General features: G+C 40.9%; 1 protein-coding gene across 3 annotated transcripts; it reads left to right on the top strand.

Moving 5' to 3' along the window:
* Positions 1 to 200: 200 nt before the first annotated feature.
* Positions 201 to 23,230, top strand: atp7a (ATPase copper transporting alpha). Of its 3 annotated transcripts, XM_028588691.1 has the most exons (24): positions 201 to 284; positions 381 to 458; positions 6,720 to 6,850; positions 8,311 to 8,815; positions 10,657 to 11,433; positions 11,632 to 11,844; positions 11,942 to 12,105; positions 12,316 to 12,477; positions 12,653 to 12,729; positions 13,356 to 13,578; positions 13,741 to 13,974; positions 14,058 to 14,149; positions 14,651 to 14,778; positions 15,089 to 15,243; positions 15,332 to 15,466; positions 15,670 to 15,864; positions 17,503 to 17,685; positions 18,205 to 18,418; positions 18,580 to 18,726; positions 18,859 to 19,001; positions 19,296 to 19,499; positions 20,176 to 20,293; positions 20,401 to 20,503; positions 20,623 to 23,230. In XM_028588691.1, the coding sequence occupies exons 2-24, from the start codon at positions 440 to 442 to the stop codon at positions 20,894 to 20,896; spliced, it is 4,596 nt and encodes a 1,531-aa protein (XP_028444492.1). In that variant the 5' UTR covers positions 201 to 284; positions 381 to 439; the 3' UTR covers positions 20,897 to 23,230. The 3 variants fall into 3 exon arrangements, with proteins under 3 accessions (XP_028444492.1, XP_028444494.1, XP_028444493.1); XM_028588693.1 differs by lacking the exons at positions 201 to 284; positions 381 to 458 and adding an exon at positions 5,066 to 5,335; XM_028588692.1 differs by lacking the exons at positions 201 to 284; positions 381 to 458 and adding an exon at positions 5,066 to 5,340.
* Positions 23,231 to 23,246: the final 16 nt, after the last annotated feature.

Below are 23,246 nucleotides of genomic sequence, written 5' to 3'. Positions count from 1 at the left end.
TGTATATCTAAACTCTCATGTTGTGGCTAAAACCAGGCAACATTTTTGGAGGATTGTTAATTTCACCTAAAATAAGGTTAGTTATAATAGTAAGGCTAATGTGCTTCTATTGATGCTTGTGTAGTGGGGAAGACTTCCCTGTGTGGACCTGAATGCAGCCTTGGCCTGTCCCCTCCCATGGCTAACCCCCTAATCAGGGATAGGCTATAGTCACCTGTGCTCCTTTGTCCTCTCTCTGCTTCCAGATCTGTCTCTGCTGCGGCTGTTGGCTTTGTTGCCCTTAGGTATGTGAAAGGCACGTGTCTATGTCAAATTCCATGTATTTCTATGTATTATGTGTAAGTTAAACAGTTGGTAGTTGATCACCTTTTTGTTTTAAGTGCTACCAGGAGAATCTTGTTGCGCCTCCTGCCCTGGGAAGGTGATTTTGTTCCCTTTAATGTCCCATCTTAGTGGTGGTGAGTAAGTAAACGTTTTTTAATGGAATTTTAATATAGTGAAGTCGAACCTGGTTAATTGTACTTTCCCCTCCTTTTCAGGTTCCTCTTTCCTTTTTAAATACTTCTGTTTAGTCCTTATGGTGTTTCGCCCATTTCTTAGTTATGATGTTTGGTTTAGTTCTGTTTTGCCCAAATTGTGTATTGTTTTGCCCTTCAATTCCAATTTTTTTTTGTCTTTTAGCTTGTGTTCATTTAAGTTTAGGTTTGATTTGCCTTTTATTGTATTGCCCCTATATTGGCTTTTGGTGAGTTTTCTTTAACTAAGTGGGTTACTGTATATTTGTTTTGATTATTTTTGTATTTAGTTTATTTCCGAGCAGGTTGCCATCTTTGGAGGCTAGGCACCTGTGGTGTGGTTCCTTCACTGTTTTTGTATGTGAGTAATAATATACTGCACCGTTTTGCTGTGAGGATTGCTGTGACTTGTTGTGTTGCACTTGAGGTGAGTAGCGGTGGCACACCTGTCTGCGTCTCCACAACTGGCATCTGCTTGGTTAGTTTATGGGTTATTTTGGGCTTGATTCTTAAACATTCTTTTAACGATTGCTATCTAACATTATTGCAATAAATCACAATTATATCCACTCCACCATTTCAGGAAGTTTGTTGAACCCTTTCAGCAGTTTAAGCCCCTGCCTTTTGATTTGTTATTGGAAATAAAAACATTTGATATACTTTTGAAACCCACCCCTGCCTCATCAGTAATGGACTTGTATGCCTTTCTCTCCAGTTTCTATTAATCAATGTTCACATAGTATTTCCTAGGGTGCATTTCCCTAGGTAGCGTCATTTTTTTCCCCCTTCAAATTCCCCTCTTATTGGTGACCTTTGCCACACTTACTTATTGTCTTGATCAATGTCTTTGTCCAGTGGATCCTGCACACTGACTTGGGGGGATGGCTGGAGGAGTAAATCAGCCATTGCTTGGCTGCCATACAGGCTCATTGGGTTTTTGTAAGATTTTGTGTATGTGTATGCTTTTCTGATTTGTTGTTTAGCATTCATATGCACATAACAGTCCTGTTCTTACCTCTATGGACAGGTTTTAGCTTGTATAACAGCAGGTTCCTGTAATGCAATTGCTCTCACTGTCAACCGGTGACAAGACTTGATTAAGATTATGGTACTTTTACTGACTTGGCAACCCTGATGTTGTGTTTTTGAATTTTGCTTACCCTTGTATATGAAAAATGTTTACCATGTAGTTTGGCATCACCAAATCAAACTCCCAGATGCATGGTGACAGAAAAGCTATTGGGATTTGGCAAAGAATGATCCTGTCATTCTAGTTTCCTATCTGCATCTTTACCAGTTGTGGCTCAAATAGTAATATAACTGACTCATCCCAATACAGTAGGCTGATTTTAAGAGGGTTTGTTTATATGGACCACCACAGCAAAGGAATTTCCCCATTGTGGGATTAATAAAGTCTCTTATCTTAGTTGTTGCCTTGAAAACCTTTTATGAGCTGACTCGTACACCATTAAAAAATCAAGTTGCAACTTTATTACCAGGGCAAATGTTTGTCACATGTAGGGGTCAGTCAAAACTAGACGGTGGCCAGACACAAGTTTTGCCTGTGTTTAAAGTGCCCCAATGAGGAAAACGGTGTAATTTTCCAATGCTGCTACACCAACCCATTCTCACAATGTAAGGTGTCTGAAGTTCTGTCAAACTCCAGCGTGACTAGTGATGTATCACATTTCACATTGTGGACCAGATTCCTGACCATACAGGGCGCATGCATGATAACAGAGCGACAATAAGTGGTTAGACAAAACAAGGGTGAAAAGGCCGCTTAAAGGGGAACACCACCTAAATTAAAAATTCCAAAATATTAAATAAGTTAATAAAGTTAATTTATTTAAATAAAGTTAAATATTGTAAACATTGCTACTCTCTCTCGAAGCCAGAAACTAAGTAAGTAAATCTCAAACTTGTGATGTCATCAAGTATAAAGCGTGCAGTGGCGGGAGACTGCTTGTGTGGATGAATTTCTTTTTTTACCCAAATGAGCTTTTCTATTTTTGTGTTCTCAGTTCTGAAACAAAATGTACCCATGTATTCAAAACATGCCCCTACATCTGGTCTGTAAAAATGTGTAGGCTTTTAAGATCTTGCATTAATTTACTGTAACTGTACTTCTGATCAAAAGTATTACAGATTTAATAACATGCAAGCTTATTGAATTTTTTGCACATGAGACTAAAACTATTCAAATCGGTCAATCGACAACTCTTTCAGGGCTGCTATACTTTTGCAAGCCACCAGATGTCACTGTTTGAAACCCCAAACACTGAATTTTATTTGGCACAAATAGAAAGCACCAAAGCTTTATAAGCCTTAATTCGCCCATTACTAGTTTTAGCACTCTACTTTTTTAATTTGGGAGAGAGTTGATCATGTTTACTAATAGTTTTGGACTGTCTTAGACCATAGGAATAACATCAAGCATCAGCTTCCGGGCCTGTAAAGAGAAGCCAATGCGGAGGTGCCTTAATGGTCCAATGTGTAGGAATTTCTCCCATCTAGCGATGATCATATATCTCAATCAACACTCTTGCACCATGCAGTTCAAAGTACGTATTACAGCTATGGAAGCCTTCACGCTTCAAAAAGCCGGTCTCTTGCTCTTTTCAATAACCTTTATCTTTTTCTGGGCGAAGAAGAAGACTCTTGTTTCTGAAATTTGGATTTTGAATACGTGTGGTCCTCCATGTTTCCTTCTTCAAACTTGCCGGGGCCGGGAAGCTACGATACCCATTAGCAGCACCTGTGAGTTTATCATGTGACAGCGAAAAGCGGAGCAGTATGTCCTGTATGTCCCTTACCGGCTAACTTATTTCAAGATGGCGCATGAATATGGAGCGTCTACCCCAGTTCATGTGAATGCAAACGTAAAATTTCAAGCCAAAAGGAATACTTGGAATTGATGGTGGTGGTAAATATTCATGAAAAAGGACAAGTTTGTGAACAGGCAACACAGATTTTGATAATGAACAACTAAACGCGTTACACACTGGACCTTTAAACCTGCATTCTACACATAGACTGTATGGACAAACCTTCTGGGGCTGAAAAGCGAAGCCAATGCGGAGGTGCCCTTCACTCTAATTTCCAGCAGGGGGTGACTCCACTGGCTCCAAAAAAAAGTCAGATTACAAAGAAGTCTATGAGAAAATGACCCTACTTCTCACATTTATAACATTATTGTCCTAGCTAGTTTGTCTCAATCACTAGTTTACAGTCTTTTTCAATACAGCTTGATCATTTTGTAAATTATGGTCGCATTTATTTTAAAATGGACAACAAAGCAGGGCATGATTTAGGGTGGGGCTACACCTGTCAATCAGGAAAGCTGCAGGGGTGTACATTAAATAGCCTTGCATTGGGAACTTTTGGTGGCCTAAAAAAGTTATTGCTAGCTGGTAACTTAAAGGAAAAATTGCTGATTTTCTGTGTACTACCGTACATGCAGATGGATGGCGCCAGTACCCAGAGGTCTCAGTTTACCCACTGGCAAAACTCTACTGGATGCAATCAGTTTCTGGCTCCAAAATACCAAGACTGTGACAGCCAAAAGGCAATCTCCTGGCTTCAAAATGGTTTTTTTTTTTTTTTTTTTTTTCTCCTACAAACTAATGGGATAAATAATGGATGTATCCATTAGTGACGTTGCTACTTCCATTATTTCATTTTTTACAGTCAAACGTATGAATTTTGAAAATGTGTGTATTTCTCCTTAAACGAATCCCATCTGTTTGTACCCTGAATTTCACCTGTTAACCTGTTTCACACTTCATCTCAGGCCGTGCGCTTGGCAAACACGTTGCCGTAAACCTACCAAAATCATGGCTTATAAAGTCTCCATTAATAAATCCTAACACAGTTCATATAATAGCTAATTATTGTTAGTGATAACAGCTGTAAACTACATGGGTGTAAATGCACCCGACAGGGCAAATTTAGGGCATTATTCAGCTAGAGAAACTACCATGGATCATAGTAAATATTACATTTATATTATATTTACAGTAAATATTAATTTACTATAAATATGAAAGGTCCCATGGCATGAAAATTTCACTTTGAGGTTTTATAACATTAATATGCATTCCCCCAGCCTGCCTATGGTCCCCCAATGGCTAGAAATGGTGATAGGTGTAAACCAAGCCCTGGGTATCCTGCTCTGTCTTTGAGAAAATGAAAGCTCAGATGGGCCGATCTGGAATCTTGCTCCTGATGAGGTCATAAGGAGCAAGGTTCCCTCCCCTTTCTCTGCTTTGCCCACCCAGAGAATTTGGCCCACATCATGGCTTTCAAACGAGCAAAGTGGCAGTTGGTCAAGGCCACACACCCACCCTGCACCTTGCCTTGAATTTCGGGAAAGAGACTTCAGCTACAGTATTAGGGGATCACTAATGTCTACATAAAAGCATCCAAAGAGCACCCTGTCATGGGACCTTTTAATATTTACAGTAAATGCCATGGATGTATAGAAAAACCATAGAGAAAAAAACGGTACTACCATTGGATTTGCTGATTGCAGCTCCGCCCCTTGACAGTGACGCAGCAGTTTGGTGAGACGTCAGTTACGTCGGCATGAGAAGAAGAAAGAGAAACAGCTTCACACTCACTGAGCTGAGTTTTGTAATAACGGGAGGAAAATAATTGTTCCAGCACTCTTCGTTGTTCCCTATTCCTCGTAGGCAGGACGATGCCACTAGGTGCCCGTGTTGTTGTTTGTAAGATGAAGAGAAGAAGCTAGCTAGCTTAGCCACACTGTCTGAGAGACAACGTCATTAGCCTGTCGCTAACTGGTTACTTCCCATTAAGTAAGGTAAGAGTTTCTTTTCATGCTCAAATTAACTGTGTTTTAACAGATGGAACATTTTGTTTAATAGGTTTAGGAAAGACATTTTATTTTTTTGACACCTCAGCTGACTATACATTGTTTTGTGAGTTTAGGAACAAGCATCGAATGTTAAGTTTAACTTATTATTTAGCTAAGCTAGCTTACTGCTTTAACCTTAGCTAGCTATCCTAAATTAAATGTATGAGCATCTTACTCACTCAGTCGCCGTCAGCAAAAGTTATAAAGTTGTTACAAATGATATGTATAGATACCATTAAGTCCGTCTGTAGCTAATTATAAAGCAATTATTTGATGGGCTACTGTCTTTAGTCTTGAGGAGCATCAAATACAGGTTTATGTTGACTTATTTTGCAGTATTAATGAGTAAATTGCATTTGTCATTGAGATCTGGTACCTTGCTGACTTTCTGTCCTGTCATTCCGCCGTTTGTATTGTAGTATCTGTTTCTCAGATGTAAACTAGTCTCAAATCTGAGAAGTGTTTGACTGTGAGACTCATCAGTTTGTGATTAGAAGGCTATCATTACAACCGCAATGACTATTCGTCCATATGACCAAACTTGATAACTAAGATGGCCTTGTAATGGTGTGGCAGGTGTCTTTCAAAACTGAGGAGAAGCTGACAAGTAGTCCAGCTAAACATTGACTTGGCAGCGAGGTGACAGCTGAGTTGGCATCAGTAGTTGTAGGACAGCTTTCATTATCACCGAAAATTGTATGTTCTCTGTCATTGTATCATTTAAATGGAGTTGATTGTTTCGAGCTTTAATCTGCTGTTGCTTGATTCATTCTTAATAACTTTCCCTTGTGGTTTTACATTATTTTTTTTACATTCTCCTACAAAAAAAGCTTTGTTTTACTTTTGCCTTTTGTAATACTGGTTACAGGTTATATACATTGGTCTAATTTGACAGCACTGGTGCAGCTTCAAGCTTTTTTGTTTCTTTCCTCTTTCTTTTCCTCCTTTCTTCCTGCTAGAAATGGCAATACAAATTCAGTTCACCTTTTTAAAATAATTAGTATTGTAAAGTGTTTTCCTATATAGTTTTGGTTATGAGGCTGTAGTTGTAGGTACAAAACATCTCATATTGTTTTAGTGAAACACTTTGTCTTCTCACAGCTATCATGTCCCGCAGTTCTCAGTAATTTATAACTGCCTCTTTAAATTTTAATTTAAATGAGCAATGTGATTTATATTAATTCATAGTGGTATATAACCATATTACAAATGTATACATAATTGAATGTGTCTATCTCTTTCTTTGTGTTGTGTTCCCTCTATGTTCTTGTTAGAAAGCCAATTATGTTAGACAATAAATTCTGTCCTACTTGTGTCCTTTTTAGACAAAGCAATCATGACACAGAAAGTCAATCTGTGTTCAGTTTCCCTTGGAGTGGAGGGTATGACTTGTGGCTCCTGTGTCCAGTCCATAGAGCAGCGCATCGGGTCACTGCCTGGAGTGATACATATAAAGGTAAATGCCGTCTTTGCAAAGATATAAGAACTTTTTTATTTTTATTTTTTTACATTCAGTGTCATTCAGCCTTTTTTTCATGTTGGTGCAGTTCTTAAGATTTGCTGAGTTAACATTTTTGCTGGCACTTCCAGTTCAAAAACAGGATCCAAAATGGACAAGGATGTTGTAACATTTAATCTGTATTTAAATTAGATTAGTATAACCTTGTGGAAAGGGCAGATATGTACACATTATTATATTAACTAAAGGTTCCTGCCCATTTTTTTGCAGTTTGACTAATCCCACAGTCTTCCTTCCTCAGGACTAGCTGGTCTGATTTACAACTAAATAACATCAATGTAGCCATGAGAGACAGCTAAATTGCAATAGCTGTGTTCTGCTCTTTTGTTTATTGTGTTTTTACCCCTCAGGCTGGGGTTAAATAGGAGATAATGTAATAGTGTGTTCCCAATAGAGCTCTGCCTTTTGCAGGACTGTGACAGCAGGTCGATATGCAGCCTGTACCCACAGGAAATGTCATTTAAGTTTGGTCATTTATGTCTTAAGAGAATTAAGTTAATTTATATAGACATGATCTGGGAGGAGCAAATAGAGTTGTGCAGTCATTGTCTCATTCTTTGCCCTCCCCCTTCTTTCATTCTCAGAAAAAGAAATGTTAATCCACAGGCAGGCACGCTCACTTACAAATAAACCCCCACTGTGGTTTGTAACTTATGGTTCAGTCAAGTGATCCCTTTTACTGTGTCACATGTTTCCTTCTTGCAAAAGAAGAAGAGTAAGGGCTGCCAGAACACGCTGTGAGCTTAGCGAGGCCATGAACTCATCTTTACCACTCTTTCTTTATATATATATATAACGGCATGGCTGTAAAAATGCTGGTAAACAGAAATGGAATTGAAGGATGTGTGTATGGTCACATGAGGCAAGAAGTTTCTTTGAACACTATCTAAAGTAAATCATTAATATTGATGACTCCACAATCAATTATTGAAATAAGCATTCTACCATAAATTACATCCTTAATCCATATATTTTCCTAAGGCAAACAAACATGCATTAAAGGTGCAGTTGGTGATTCTGCGCAAAGAGTTAAACTTTATTATAACAGTATTTGTTGTAACAAATACACCCCCCCCCCCCTATAAGCTCCACCCACTGCTCACTGATTTTGACAAAGTGTATTGGATTAACATCACTTACTATACCTTTAAGTGCTTAACAGTATAATTGTGCTCTCAGCAGTTGTATCAGAACATTCTACATATGCTGGTATTCATTTTAAGAAAGAGAGCCACCTGTGGCTCCTTAGTTTTGAAAATGATTAACCCTATTAGTAGAATGAAAGACTCAAGTCAAATGAAGCTAGTGATAGCTGAACTGATTTAGCTTAGACTGATTTCTTTAACATTTTATGAATATACTCTTTGTTAACCCATACCTTGATTTTTATTTTGTAGGTGTCTTTAGAGCAGAAGAATGCCACTGTCATATTTGACCACAGCCAACAGGGCCCAGAGTCTCTGTCAGAGGCTATCGAGGACATGGGCTTTGAATCAAGTCTATCAGACTCCAGCACAGCCGCACCCGTCTCTACGGATACCCAGCTGATCCCCACCTCCGGCCTGACACCTGCAACCCAACAGGAGGCTTTGGAGAAGCTATCCCAGATTCAGGGAGTGTTGGATGTCAGAGAGAGCCCAGCTCTTATGGGTTTCACTGTTACCTTTGTTCCTTCCCTGACTTCTTCGCAACAGCTGAGTGAGGTGGTGGCCAGCGTAAAGCCTCTGGAGGACCACACACCCAGCAGCGAAATGCAAAAAGGCCCAACTTTGTCTCCATCTCACACCACGGGAGGAGGGGTTGCACTCCTTAAGTTGAGCATTGAAGGAATGACCTGTCACTCCTGCACCACCACTATTGAAGGGAAGATTGGAAAACTGAAAGGGATTGAAAAGATCAAAGGTGATGTACTTGAACTGTTCACAAGCTTGTAGTCATGTGTTGCCTCACTGTCTGAGCTAGACGCGATGTTGGAACACAGTTGCTGCACAGGAATGCATATCATACATCGTCAGTGTCCTGTCGTTGTGTATGTCAGGCTCTCCAGGGTTTCCACCTGTGTATGGCAAGAAATCGTTCCACTGGTATACAGTGCCTGACAAAAGTCTTGTTGCTTATCTAAGTTGTAGGAACAACAAATAATAACTTGACTTGTAGTTGATCAATTGGAATCAGAAATGGCTTATATAAAAGGCAAAGGCTTCTGGATTATGCTTATTATACCAAAATAAAGTATTGTATCATTCATTGAGTTTTATCATTGAATTAGGAAAGAAAGGTCAGATTTGGCTTGGGCAAAAGTCTTGTTGCATACAAAAATACAGTAATGTACGGTAGAAATTCTACTTTATTTTGAATACACAAACATGCTACAATAACATCCGAGCATACATAAAGTCATGGTGCCTTGGGAAAAAGAAAATGAGCTTGGAGGACTCCATCCATACGTCTCGGCAATGACTCAAATAACTTATTGATGAAGTCATCTGGAATAGTAAAGAAAGCAGTCTTGCAGGACTCCCAGAGTTTATCAAGATTCTTTGGTTTTATCTTCCAAGCCTCCTCCTCCATCTTACCCCAGACATGCTCAATAATGTTCATGTCTGGTGACTGGGCTGGCCAATCCTGGAGCACCTTGACCGTCTTCACTTTCAGGAATTTTTAATGTGGAGGTTGAAGTATGACTAGGAGCGCCATCCTGCTGAACAAACTGTTCTTATAGATACAGGGATTTCTGGTGGCCAGCCCAGAAAAGCAAGACGGTCCTCTCGAACAGTTGTCTTACGGGGTCTGCCTGACCTGGGTCTTCACCAGTTTCTTCAAATCTTTTTCTTCATTGAAGATGTCTGCCACCTCAGCAGCAGACTTGGTCTTCAGGCTCTTTATGATCAGCACTTTGGTCTGTGGTTGAATCTTTGGCATATTGTAAGAGGTCAGGTTGGACTTCACATTAAGGTCTGGTGTGCTGAAGTCCTTTTTATACACACCCGGGAATGTGTTAATTACAGTATTTGTCACAGGTGAAGCTCTAATCTTTGATTGGTTGAATCATTTAAAGACATGACAAGACTTTTCTCAAAGCCAAATTTGACCTTTCTGTCCTAATTCAATGATAAAACTCAATGAATGATACAAGACTTTATTTTGGTATAATAAGCATAATCCAGAAGCCTTTGCCATTTCTGATTCCAATTGATCAACTACAAGTCAAGTTATTATTTGTTGTTCCTACAACTTAGATAAGCGACAAGACTTTTGTCAGGCACTGTAGTTGTAAGGAGTGACATGTAGAAAGATAGGATTAGGGGTGCAAGATATATCGACTCAATATCATTATCGCAATATCAAGTTGAGCAGTATATCTAGGGGTGCAAGATATATTGACTCAATATCATTATTGCAATATATTGAAATAATAAGTATGCAAAAGCTCTGTCCTCCTCTATTTAAAAGCTTTAAAAGACCCCTGCCCGAGCATCTCAAAATAACAGACTCGTACTAAAGGATTGTTTTACGGTGATTGAACACTTCATGTACATACATTTCATGTATGCAAATATGAACATGAATGTTGTTATAGTGGATTTTAAGTTATATTTTGTATACCTCATTAATTACAAATCTTTGTCATCTCTAAATGCACTTCCTGTTCTGAAATAGTCTTTTTTATTTTTTATTTTTATAAATTCCTTTATGCTTTACGATGGTATTTTTAACTTTGTCATGCCTTTTATTCTCCACAGTTGTTTTAGAGACTCAGGAAGCTACAATTGTGTACTTGCCTTACCTCATCACTGTCCAAACCATCACCGACCAGATTGTTGTGGCCGGCTTCAGGGCGTTTGTCAAGTCTAAGCCTCGCCCTCTGCAGCTGTCCCCCAGCGAAATTGAACGTCTTGTTGATTCTCAAAAATCAACTGTGTCTTCGCCATCAGAGACCTCAGAGGACACTGAAATCTTCATAGACACAACACTTATCACGCTCAGGGTGAAAGGCATGCACTGCCGTTCGTGCGTGGTGAATATCCAAGACAATATCTCCAAGCTGCCCGGTGTCTCTTCTGTGGAGGTCTCCCTGGAGAAGGAGAAGGCCTCCATCTGCTACGATCCTCTAAAGGCCACTGTGACTCAGTTGCAGCAGGCCATTGAGGCGCTGCCTCCGGGAAACTTCAAGGTTCAACCCTGGGACTCCTCTGGGGCTCTCAGTCCTGTTTCCATATCACCCACGCCTGCCTTATCGCCACCTCGGCTTGCACGTGCAACCCAGGCCAAACCTGCTGCCTCCCAGCCTTGTTTTACCCAGCCTCTAGCATCTGTAGTTAATATTCACATCGAGGGCATGACATGCAACTCCTGTGTCCAGTCCATCGAAGGCATGATCTCCCAAAGGAAGGGGGTGATGTCAGCCCAGGTTTCTCTTGCTGATCACCAGGGGGCATTTGAGTATGATCCCCTCCTGACCACACCAGAGGAGCTGAGGGAGGCTGTAGAGGACATGGGCTTTGATGCCTTCCTTCCTGGTAAGAGGATATATGGTGTGGTTGTTGAGTCGGCTAATTTCTTGGTGTTTTGACTAAAGAATTGTCTGCAGATAGTCTAAAGCTTGTCTTTGTTGCCCCCGGATGCGCGTCAGCAAGTGGGGGTAGTTGAGTTGTGAGGTTGAGACATCAGAGCTAACTGCAAATTTGTCTTTTAAAAACTATAATTTGTTGTTCCAGAGACCAACTCTCTACTGTCTGCACCAAATTCCAGCCTCTTAAAGTCTTCGAGTCTAGCACTTTCAAAAGATAAGGAGCTGGACAGTGACCTACACAAAGAAACCCCACAGGGACGCAACGGAGACGCGCACTCTAAATGCTTCATCCAAATTGGAGGGATGACCTGTGCTTCTTGTGTGGCAAACATCGAGAGAAACCTCAAGAATGAACATGGTTTGTAAAAACATCGAAGTATTACATTTTTATTTCATTGATCATATCTCATTGCTTTCAGCAGGAGCTAAAGAGAATATCTTTTAATGTTCTGCAGGTATCTACTCGGTTCTGGTAGCACTAATGGCTAGTAAAGCAGAGGTGCGTTATAACCCTGAGCTCATGGACCCTGGGAAGATAGCGGAGTGTGTGAAAGAGCTGGGCTTCACTGCCTCTGTTATGGAGAACTATGAAGGTTCAGATGGAAACCTAGAACTAGTGGTGAGTAAACATAAGGTGTATTATGTTTGTTGCATTAAGGAGACAAGATACATTCAACACAGTCGTTTATTTCCACAATATGAAATCCATAAATAAACATTTCAATCACTGGTTTTCAGTAGATGTAATGAATCATGTCTGTTCCTCACTTCATACTCTTTAATATATTTATCCCGCTCTACTTGACTGCTCCTCCTTACCTTCTTTCAGGTCAGGGGAATGACGTGTGCCTCTTGTGTTCACAAAATCGAATCCAGCCTCATGAGAGAAAAAGGGATTATATATGCCTCTGTTGCCTTGGCAACCAACAAAGCACACATTAAGTACGACTCAGAAATTAAAGGGCCGCGAGACATCATCAAGCTGATCGAGGTATTATTTCTGTTGGTTATTTAAGCATTTGTTCAGTTATTTTTAATGTTCCTTATTTTGCATGTTAACACCAGTTGATATTCCTGCAAACCAGAGAATTTGTAATACTTTTCTATGTGAAGTGCTGAATCATAAGGGTAAATCTGATAAGTAGTTTTACTTTGTTTTTTTGTAGAATCTGGGGTTTGAAGCATCTTTGGTAAAGCGAGACCGCACTGCCAGTCACCTGGACCACAGCAAAGAAATACGACAGTAAGTAGCATTTTGTTTTTGTACATCAAGAACATGCAAGAGCCCTCAATTTACGTCTGTTTATCAGTTTTAATCCAACTCTCCAACTCAGATGTTTTTTTTTTAAAATGATACCTCAACTTTTTTGCAGAAAACAGTTCTGTTTTTAGGCCAGGCAGCTGCTAAAATGGTTGTACAGAGGAGAAAACGCCCCCGCTTAACATTACTCAATGGATTCTGTTAATAAAACACACAGCTTCTCTAGAACTACAAATAGCTTGGACCATTACTGCCAGGGAAAATATAAATGAAGCCTAGTTTGTTTGGAGAGTTTCATGTCAGCTTAGAGAACTGTAGATGGGCGATAACATTTTGAAACATGTAAATATATGTGGGAATAGGATGGGAAGGGGTGGGCATGTTATATCATTTCTGTAACTGTTTATATTATACTTTATATACAAGCATACTGGCTTGGTTTGTTCAGCATTATGTACAGCATATGCAGGGTTTGTGGGTCGATCCTTAGAATAAGGATGAAGAATCTCCATGTACGTTAGCTTTGCCCCTCTGTAAGGAGAGTTAAAACCTAGACCACAGAATAAAATAATTACATTTCTAATGCACAACTGTCTCTGCTCTCTAAGGTGGAGGAAATCTTTCCTGGTGAGCTTGATTTTCTGTGTGCCTGTAATGGGCATGATGACCTACATGATTATCATGGACCACCACATGAATGTTTCACATCAACACAACGCCACAGTGGAGGACCGCAACCATTACCACGCCACCATGTTCCTGGAGAGACAGCTGCTCCCTGGCCTCTCCATCATGAACCTCCTCTCCTTCCTCTTTTGTGTGCCTGTACAGGTAAATCTGAGGGATTGACTGCGCTTCAAGGAAATGGGATATAGAAATTTCAGCAGCGCATGCAAATTTAGATTTTGACAGAGGCACTCATTCAGGAGAGGGGAGGGACTCTGGGTGAAAAGTTTGAGTGAATAAAAGCGTTTCTGTTTTTCCTCTCTTTAGTTTATTGGCGGTCGCTACTTCTACATTCAAGCCTACAAAGCAGTCAAACACCGATCTGCCAACATGGATGTGCTAATAGTTCTGGCTACCACCATTGCCTTCACCTACTCACTGGTCGTCCTTATAGTGGCCATGGTGGAGAAGGCAAAAGTCAACCCCATCACCTTCTTTGACACACCGCCTATGCTCTTTGTCTTCATCTCCCTGGGGCGCTGGCTGGAGCAGATAGCCAAGGTTTTGCTCATTATCATTATTGATATCTATGACATGAAATGCAATTGAATGTATTATTCACTTGGAAATCTGCTTCAATCCAGAGCAAGACATCTGAGGCTTTGTCCAAGCTGATGTCTCTACAAGCGACTGAAGCCACAGTGGTCACTCTCAGCAGCGACAAGTCCCTTCTCAGGTACTCATTGCTCTCTGTGCTCATTTTGTTGAACCCTTTTATACCTTCAGTTGGTTTTAGATTACAACATATCTTAATATTTGCACTTGAAATGTCAGCAAAAGGTCTAACGGGATATAACAAAGACGGCAAGTGATTTTCCACAGTAAAATGAGCACAAATATATCAATTAAAACTGGGATTCAGATTTAATCCCCAGTTTTAATCTTTTGTGTCGTCTAATAACACCACTAGACGTCCCTAAAATATCTTAGTTAGATTTGTCAGCATTATCCAGTGCTAATGTGTGAAATGAAAATAAAAATAAAATAATACTGGTCATTTCAATCTGGTACTCAGATTTCAGAAATCCTGCTGAGAAATCTGGCTTAATAAAATTAGGCATACTGTTTTTACGGTATTGTAAAATATAATAACAGCAATAGTATAGTAATAATCTAGTATTGTTTCAAGACTGTATTTTTTACATAATTTACATTGTTTGACACTGGTGTGTTCCAGTGAGGAGCAGGTGGATGTTGAGCTGGTGCAGAGGGGCGATGTGGTGAGAGTGGTTCCTGGAGGGAAGTTTCCAGTAGATGGGAGGGTCATCGAGGGACACTCCATGGCTGACGAGTCTCTGATCACAGGTTGGTCGCAGCGAATGAAGGATCTATAGTATTGCCTATTTATAGGCAATAATATACTAAAATGTAACTATTCACCTTAAGTGAGCCAGTGGACAGTGTACCACAACAATAATTAGCCTTAATTTGTCACATCATTAGTACCAGTATTCAATCAGATGAATTGCCAGTTCTAACGAACCTGTATTGTTTGGTTATTATTTGAGCGGTGGTTTCTGCCAAAATTGCAGTATTTGTTCCAGATGTCCTGCTCCTGTTTCTTAATGCCTCTGACTGTTGTGTTTTCTGACCAGCTGTTGCTTTGTGACTCCAGGTGAGGCCATGCCAGTGACTAAGAAGCCCGGGAGCTCTGTGATTGCAGGCTCCATTAACCAGAATGGCTCTCTGCTCGTCAGTGCTACACATGTTGGCATGGACACCACGCTGTCTCAGATCGTCAAACTAGTAGAGGAGGCTCAGACTTCAAAGGTAAATGATGTGGTGTGAGATCTGCACAGTGTCTACCTGCTTTAATGATAATTGCTCAGGTGTTTAATTCCTGACATTTATTTTTTAGGCTCCCATCCAGCAGTATGCAGATAAGATCAGTGGCTACTTTGTACCATTCATTGTTGGCATATCCCTCCTCACGCTGATCGCCTGGATCATCATTGGGTTTTTAGACTTCTCTCTAGTGGAGAAGTACTTTCCTGTGAGTCTTCTTTTCAATCTTGACTGTACCAAGCTCCTTATATAGCATCAGGAAATGACATTTTTTCCTCTATTTTTTTTACTGATTATAAAAAAGAAATGACTAAATGGCACTGCACCTGATATTCTTCCTAATTACTATTGAACTTTATTTTCTTTAGTGATGATAAAAGTAAAGCTAACAGCCCCATTTCCTTCCTGCAGGGATACGACAAGAGCATTTCCAGGGCAGAGGCAGTGATTCGTTTCGCCTTCCAGGCCTCCATAACTGTATTATGCATCGCGTGTCCCTGTTCCCTTGGCTTGGCAACCCCGACAGCTGTCATGGTGGGCACAGGGGTTGGAGCCCAAAATGGCATCCTGATTAAGGGAGGAGAGCCACTTGAGATGGCGCATAAGGTGTGTTGATGATGTTCTGACACCCCTATGTAGTCAGCCAATTATGTAACACACGAACATTATGAAATGGCTCTGGTTTCCTGGGCTTACAAAACCACATTAGTCTAGATCAGGGGTCGGCAACCTTTTTGATATGAAGTGCCCTTTTCAAAATTTCTTGTTTATTAGTGTGCCATGTTAACATTAATTTTTTTTATGACATCACATCAAAATGTAATATCCAGGGAATCTGTAATAATCAGGACCTTGTAATTATTATTATTATTATTATTGTATATTATTATTATGGAAACATGGTTTTAGTATGCAGTCATGATTGGTGGAAAATGGGCTGACAAAAATATCACTGTCAAAGAGCCTGAAGCGAAAAGTTGATGTGGAAAAGCCCAGCTTTAATGATGAATGGACTGATAAGCAGGTCCTGTATGGCTCATTGTCAATGAAACGATGCTGTGGCAAAATAATAATAACACAACCAGCATCATTATCAAGAATGAAGAACACGAACATAACTATTGCGTCATTCACGTGCATATTAAGTAGCCACATGTATTTGTTTTGGTCTTATAATGCGTCCATATTTACCGCTCCAGCGGAGAGGATGGTTTCTTCAGACAGCTTAAGTTTATAAGAATTTGTCCAAATTTCAAGATTCCCTGCAAACTAAGAAAAATAGACTACAAACCGACAGCTTTTCTTTTAGCTTGTTTTGTAAAAATTAGCTATTTGCAGAGTAGAGCTGTGTTTGCGTAAAACAGCGCGGTGGACAAGAGTGGACTGAGCAGACAGAGCAGATTGAAATATCGCTTTCTACATGTTGATGCCGGTCTACACAGGTGAGTGCATTGATAAGTATTGACTTTTAACTCACGAAGGTTTAATTGTAGCCTCCTTACAGTAACGAGACTAGCGTTAGTTCATCTGCCCCAGCGGCCGTTGGTAATCCTCTTTGTATTGTTCCCAGTCAGAGATATGAGTCAATCAAACTACCGTAAATAACAGGTCGCGCACAGGCGCGATTTATGTTTTCCTCCGTGGGTGCTCACACGCGCACACAGTTTAAAAAAAAAAAGTAGTCAACAATGTTTGCATTTCAGAACCTTAGGAAATGGACAGCGGCCGACACGAACACACACGCCGTAAAGTAAGCTAGCTTTCAACTCAGGACAGCGCCACTTCTCACAGATAGGATTGGAGATGAGAAGTTTAATCAGCTTCGTGGGAAATTATAAATCAATGCCACCGCCATGACCAATCACACTATGACAGAGGCTCCACTTAGCACCACCTGCAATGTTTAATATTAAATTAATATAAAAATGAACTGGCAGTCTGGCACACGTGGGTGCTCAGTATTTTTCGTGGGTGCCACGGTATGGGCACCTATGAGTTCGGCAACTGTGAACGTTGTAATTTGGCATGCGGATGAGAGAGTGCTTCAGCATTTCAACCATGATTTCACCACATCAATAACTCTCTTGCACACATATTGCCAGCGTGCCATTGGTTAAGGTGCCGCGTGCCCATGGTGGCACGCGTGCCTAAGGTTGCCGACCCCTGGTCTAGATATTACTCTGATTAAATAAAGCCTGGTAGTATTTCTGTTTTTGATTTGATCATATCTCCTTTTATTTGCAGATCCAGACGGTGGTGTTTGATAAGACTGGGACCATCACGTATGGTGCTCCGACAGTTGTCGAAGTCAAGATAGTTGTGGAGGGGAACAAGATGCCTCGTTCCCGACTGCTGGCCATCGTGGGCACTGCTGAGAATAACAGTGAACACCCTCTGGGAGCAGCTATCACCAAATACTGCAAACAGGTTGGTCTGTACCTTTAAAGGGGCGAAAATACTGGTTAGCTGATTGGATAAACCATCTGTCTATCACCACCTATGTTGGTGATAGACGGGCCAAATCAACCAATCAGATCAAACTCTTGCGAAAACCAGTCGGGAGAAGAGCAAAAGCCTCTTTTCCTCCGAGAAAAGCCTCCAGTGACCTTTTTTGCTCTTCTTTCAATGAAGGAATACTTTATTATTCGGATAAAACTTGCGCGATAGCTACGCTCCTCTCATCCGTGGAAGCTGCCATGTTGTTTAGACTAACAGTCGCTTCTTGTTGCGTCACACCTAAACCTGCCTCAAAACAGTTTGGCGAACGGCTCCAAATTTTCTCTATCTCAAGATGCCAGACTGATCTGCGAGTAGAAAACTGGAGCTTGCGAGATCAGGACGGTCTCACAAGGCTACAGCGCTTTGGGGAAAATCTCAGATCCTCCACATGATCCTCGATATGCTCCAGAAATATGTTGTTAAACATCCATTACTCTCTGTGTGAAGGAGCTTGGCACAGAGTCTCTTGGTGCATGCACCGACTTCCAGGCAGTGCCGGGCTGTGGCATCCGATGTCAGGTCAGCAACACCGAGAACCTGCTGATACAGGCAGACAGCGACAGCGAGGACAACAACCAGCGCAACACTGTTCTGGTCCAGATCAGTGATACCCGGATGTCCACCAGCTCCCATCCACTTATCATGGACCCACATCCACTAAGTATGTTGGGAAACATATTTTTGTATTTGTGTATTCAGCAGAAATACTGAAACATTTTTATTTAGTCCTTAAATTCTGAATTTAGGTAGTTAGTGATACAGTTGCATTAAATGTTTGTTTTACTTGCTGTTGTCTAACTCAAATGATCTCCGTGTGTGTAGGCCTTGTCCAGACAGCCTCCTATGTTGTTCTGATTGGCAATAGAGAGTGGATGAGGAGGAATTGCCTGCAGATCAAACCAGATATAGATGAGGCAATGATGGAGCATGAGCGCAGAGGACGCACTGCTGTTCTAGTAGCTGTAGACAGTGAGTAGTACTGTTTAACATGAAATTTAGACTTTTGCCATTTGCCATCATTTTCTGACTGACTACAAACGGTTTTGTCCTTGTCAAAAACTACTTGTATTCTTATTGTGAAGCATTTTCATTTGTGCGTAGATCTGCTGTGTGCGATGATAGCCATAGCAGACACCGTGAAACCAGAGGCTGAGTTGGCAGTCCGCACTCTGACCAGCATGGGTCTGGAAGTTGTGCTGATGACCGGAGACAACAGCAAGACAGCACGAGCCATTGCTGCTCAGGTATGGACAGAGAGTGGCTATAGAGCTGGGTGACGTGAAGACTTATTTGTGAGAAGAAAGCATAATGTTATTATAAAACTGCAATGTTGTATTTATAACCAAAAAACAACATACAAACCAAGATATTACCACAATATTGCAGAAACTAAATTCTTAAACAATAGCAAGTCTTATATGTTAGCTAGATAGAGAGATAGATAGATGTATATCTCAGCCATATTGCCCAGGTCTACCACTTTGTATGTTGTGGTTTGTATGTTTCTGAGTCTGTCGGTCTCCCTGCCTCACCCACAGGTGGGTATCAGGAAGGTGTTTGCCGAGGTGCTGCCCTCCCACAAGGTGGCTAAGGTGGAACAGCTGCAGCAGGCTGGAAAGAGAGTAGCCATGGTGGGCGACGGTGTCAACGACTCACCTGCTCTAGCCATGGCTGACGTGGGCATCGCCATAGGAACCGGGACAGATGTGGCCATAGAGGCAGCAGATGTGGTGTTGATAAGGGTGAGAATTTGTGCTTTGTGGATTTTGAAAAGGTCTGTCATGAATTCATGGCTCTGGCCTACAGATCGGCTGTTTTGTAACATGAAATCATCAAACATGATGTTTCTGCCCTGCAGCACAGACGCTGTGTGTGAAACCCATGTTTCTGGCACAACGCAGCGTCACAGAACACGCACAGTATAAAACACTGTATCATGATACCGAAAGTGTAATACAACTGTGTCACAATATCTGTGCAACTGGAGAGAAAAACATACATTCCCATTTTCGAAGTACTGTAACTTATAAATACAGAAGTTTGTTATTATGTAATTATTCACTGGATTGTGAAATGCTTAATATTTAGTTTCATTTTAGTTGTATTAAAGTCAGCAATGTGTAGCAATTGACAGTCTTTGAATTGATACTACTTTGGTATGTATACAGTGTCAGAATAATGCTTCTAGATTGATCAAAGGTTTGGTGTATAATATTCCAGTCTATTTTTTCTTTTTTTTACCACTGTTTTAAAAATCAACCTATAAAACGTTGAATAAAGGTGTTGCCTTATTATCTCAAATGTGGTTCACCTCTATGCAGATATTACTTGGAATGTGGTTTTAATTGTATTACTAAGCACAATTTATCTGATATTATTACCCTTTTCATTTCCCTGTTGTTATCGTCTTGTCTGCAGAATGACCTCCTGGATGTGGTGGGCAGCATCGACCTCTCTAAAAAGACTGTCAGGAGGATCAGGATCAACTTTGTATTTGCTCTCATCTACAACCTGGTTGGCATTCCTATTGCTGCTGGTGGGTGATTGCAAAACATTTATTTAAGTGATGTCATGACATTGTCCGCAATCATTGCATTGTACTTGACCACAGCACTAATATGAATCGTGTGTGTGTGTCCACAGGTGTATTCATGCCCATTGGTCTGGTGTTACAGCCGTGGATGGGCTCTGCTGCTATGGCGCTGTCGTCCGTCTCCGTGGTTTTATCGTCCCTTCTCCTCAAATGGTAATGAGATATTCAAAGCTTTGTTAAGGCTGTTTTATCTTTGTGCTTAGTTTCATCTATAACCATTTTTCAAATCACTTTCCATATTCCTCTTTGTCTTTCTTCTTGTCTTTGTTTAGTTACACTAAGCCCAGTGCTGAGCAGTTGGAGGCCAGACTGGGCAACGGCAGGCGGCAGGGCAGCCTGTCCGATGTCAGCGTCCACATCGGCATGGGCGAGATGCGTCGTCCCTCCCCGAGACTCAGCCTGCTGGACCGCATTGTCAACTACAGTCGTGTCTCCATCAACTCCCTGCGCTCGGACAAGCACTCTCTCAACAGCTTGGTGCTCAGTGAGCCCGACAAACACTCACTGCTGGTGGGGGAGGCGCTGTGTGAGGAGGAGTTTTGCTGAATACATAAGGCTCACATGGGTCAGCAATGACTTTTATAAGCTGAAGTAGATGGTAACTGCATTTTTTTCAAGGCTAGGCCATGTGAGTCTAAAAGGGTTACATTGAATAACGGCCCATCCATCTGCTGTAGGTGCCTCAGGGCAGCACTGTTGACTTACGTGCCCCTCGCTTTCTTTTAGCTCAACCAGCTTATCACATGCACTTCAGAGCTTGAGGGGGTGATTTTCTCTCCCTCAGTTGCAGATCTTATCTTTTATTGAGGTCCCCGCCCTCAGGCACACTATTTGACCAACCCTTTGACACTGTCGGTGTGCAGAAGCTTGAAGCATCCACAGATCCTTGAAGCATGTACAGAGCCTTGAAGCAGGTGTCCACATCCAGGAAGCGGAGTGATGATCAGCTCTGCCACTGTGGTCATTTGCCAGAACAATCTTGAACACCCATCCAAAGACATTTTAACAGGGATGCCCCATGTAAGAGTGGACACTCCCAAGTTATTATTTTAACTAATTTCCTTAAAAGGAAAACTATAATAACACTGTTGTATATTCCAGAATATTTATATTACCTTTTATTTATCTTTTATCTTATATCCTGTGTGAAAAATGAAGTTGTTGAATCCAAATGCCAATTTTAATTTTTAATCTCCAGAAAATGTATAATTACTGAGTAAGGTAAGACATAGACACTCAGTCAATCAAAGAAGTCTTTTAACTTGCTGAACACTGATTTTCGTGCAGTGCTAGTGGAGTGAGTTGTAAATGTTACCCAAGTGCCAGTTGAGGTGCCACCTTGGCAAAGTCCAACACATTCCAAAGATAGCACCGTGCACAGAGGTTACCTTGGACTTAATGTGGGAAAAGTGTGAACAGAGATAAAGTCAACGACTCCCAGCAGAGACTGCATGGTGACGCCCACTATAGAAGACTTTCCTCGTAGGTTTCTTTAGTTGTGTTGACCCTCTGCATCTTTGGTTAATGAAGTTGCCTGTCAATGAATGTGAACATTATTCAACGCTAAACAGAAATTGTTACATGGATGACTTTGTTTGTGCTTGAATTACTTTATTTGGTTGTTGGAAAAAGTTATTGTGATGCAGTTTGTTATGAAAAAGCCAAATAGTCCTTTTTCACAGAAACCATTTTGACTTGTCACAGTAGGAAAAGCACAGGTGCAAATAATACTATAAATGATGGCTGAACTCCATTTAGCTGCTTCAGGGTGCTGTATCGTGCATGCTGGCTCACTGTCGTGGGACACATGAATGGAACGGAGCTATCGTGTGTTATAAGTAACCCAAGTAACGCTTCAACCTACTATGACTAGTCACAATGTCTGCTGTGAAAAGGCCTATTGTTCTTTCTGTCACCATACTAAACAAGATGTTATTGTTTCCAGAAAGTTATTCAGCGGTGCAACTCTTTGTTGTTTTTTATGTCAGTCACATTGTTACACTTGATCAAAAAACATCTTTAAACCCAGGGGAGCAGGGAACACAGCAGGATCAGCAGTAGGGCTGCACAGTTAATCGCAACGTGGACTAGTGCAATATCCAAATCGCAGAGGGGCGCAATATTTGTTAAAGGCAAAATATGTGTCAAACCATTCTGAATGAAGTATTGTGGTGATGCAGAGATGTCCCGGCCTGTAAATCATATCCTACAGAAAACCTCTTTGTTTGGTACAGATCCTGGTAAAAATCATACTATAATCGTTTTAAATTTTTTAAGATTTAGTCAATGAAAATGAGAATGCTACAAATGATTGTTCCCTTTAATATCGTGAATCATATTGCAATCGCAAGATCAGTCAAAATAATCACAATTGGATATTTTCCTTTATTTCGTTCAACAGACTAAACACAGCTGTGACTCAGCAGTTCCACCAAACAAGTTACTGAGAGACAAATGTTGATGAATCAAGTAGATTGTTTCCTAAAAATCACATTGTACAAGTTGTAAAATGTATATGGCATCTTTCAATCGTGGATGGCTACTGTCCATGCTTTATTTTTTCTCTTGTAAAAGTATTACAAAGATTTTCTGCGATATTATCTGCTGTGTCAAATCAGGGGACAAACCCTACAGTCCAGCTAGTATTTCTTTTCAATGGTGAAAATAGCAATCAGTTTGTCCTGCCGGTTTGCCATGATGCGTTATGTTCTGTAGGTGTCCTGGCCCGCTGAGTGGAGTTACGCCAGTCTGTTGCCTCTCTGCATTGCTTTGTAAAGATGTCCATAGGGCTTCAGTCAAATTTAGCGAGTCCATGTTTGCCGTCTTTCGTAGTTCTTCTGAAAATTATGTGCCTTGGAATAAAATGCTTTTGTAATGTCACTCGGCTGTGTCTAGT

This window comes from Perca flavescens, chromosome 10 (assembly GCF_004354835.1).
Source record: "Perca flavescens isolate YP-PL-M2 chromosome 10, PFLA_1.0, whole genome shotgun sequence".
NCBI lineage: Eukaryota > Metazoa > Chordata > Actinopteri > Perciformes > Percidae > Perca > Perca flavescens.
Note: the sequence above shows the minus strand (reverse complement) of the source record. Positions and strands in the feature narration are given on the sequence as shown.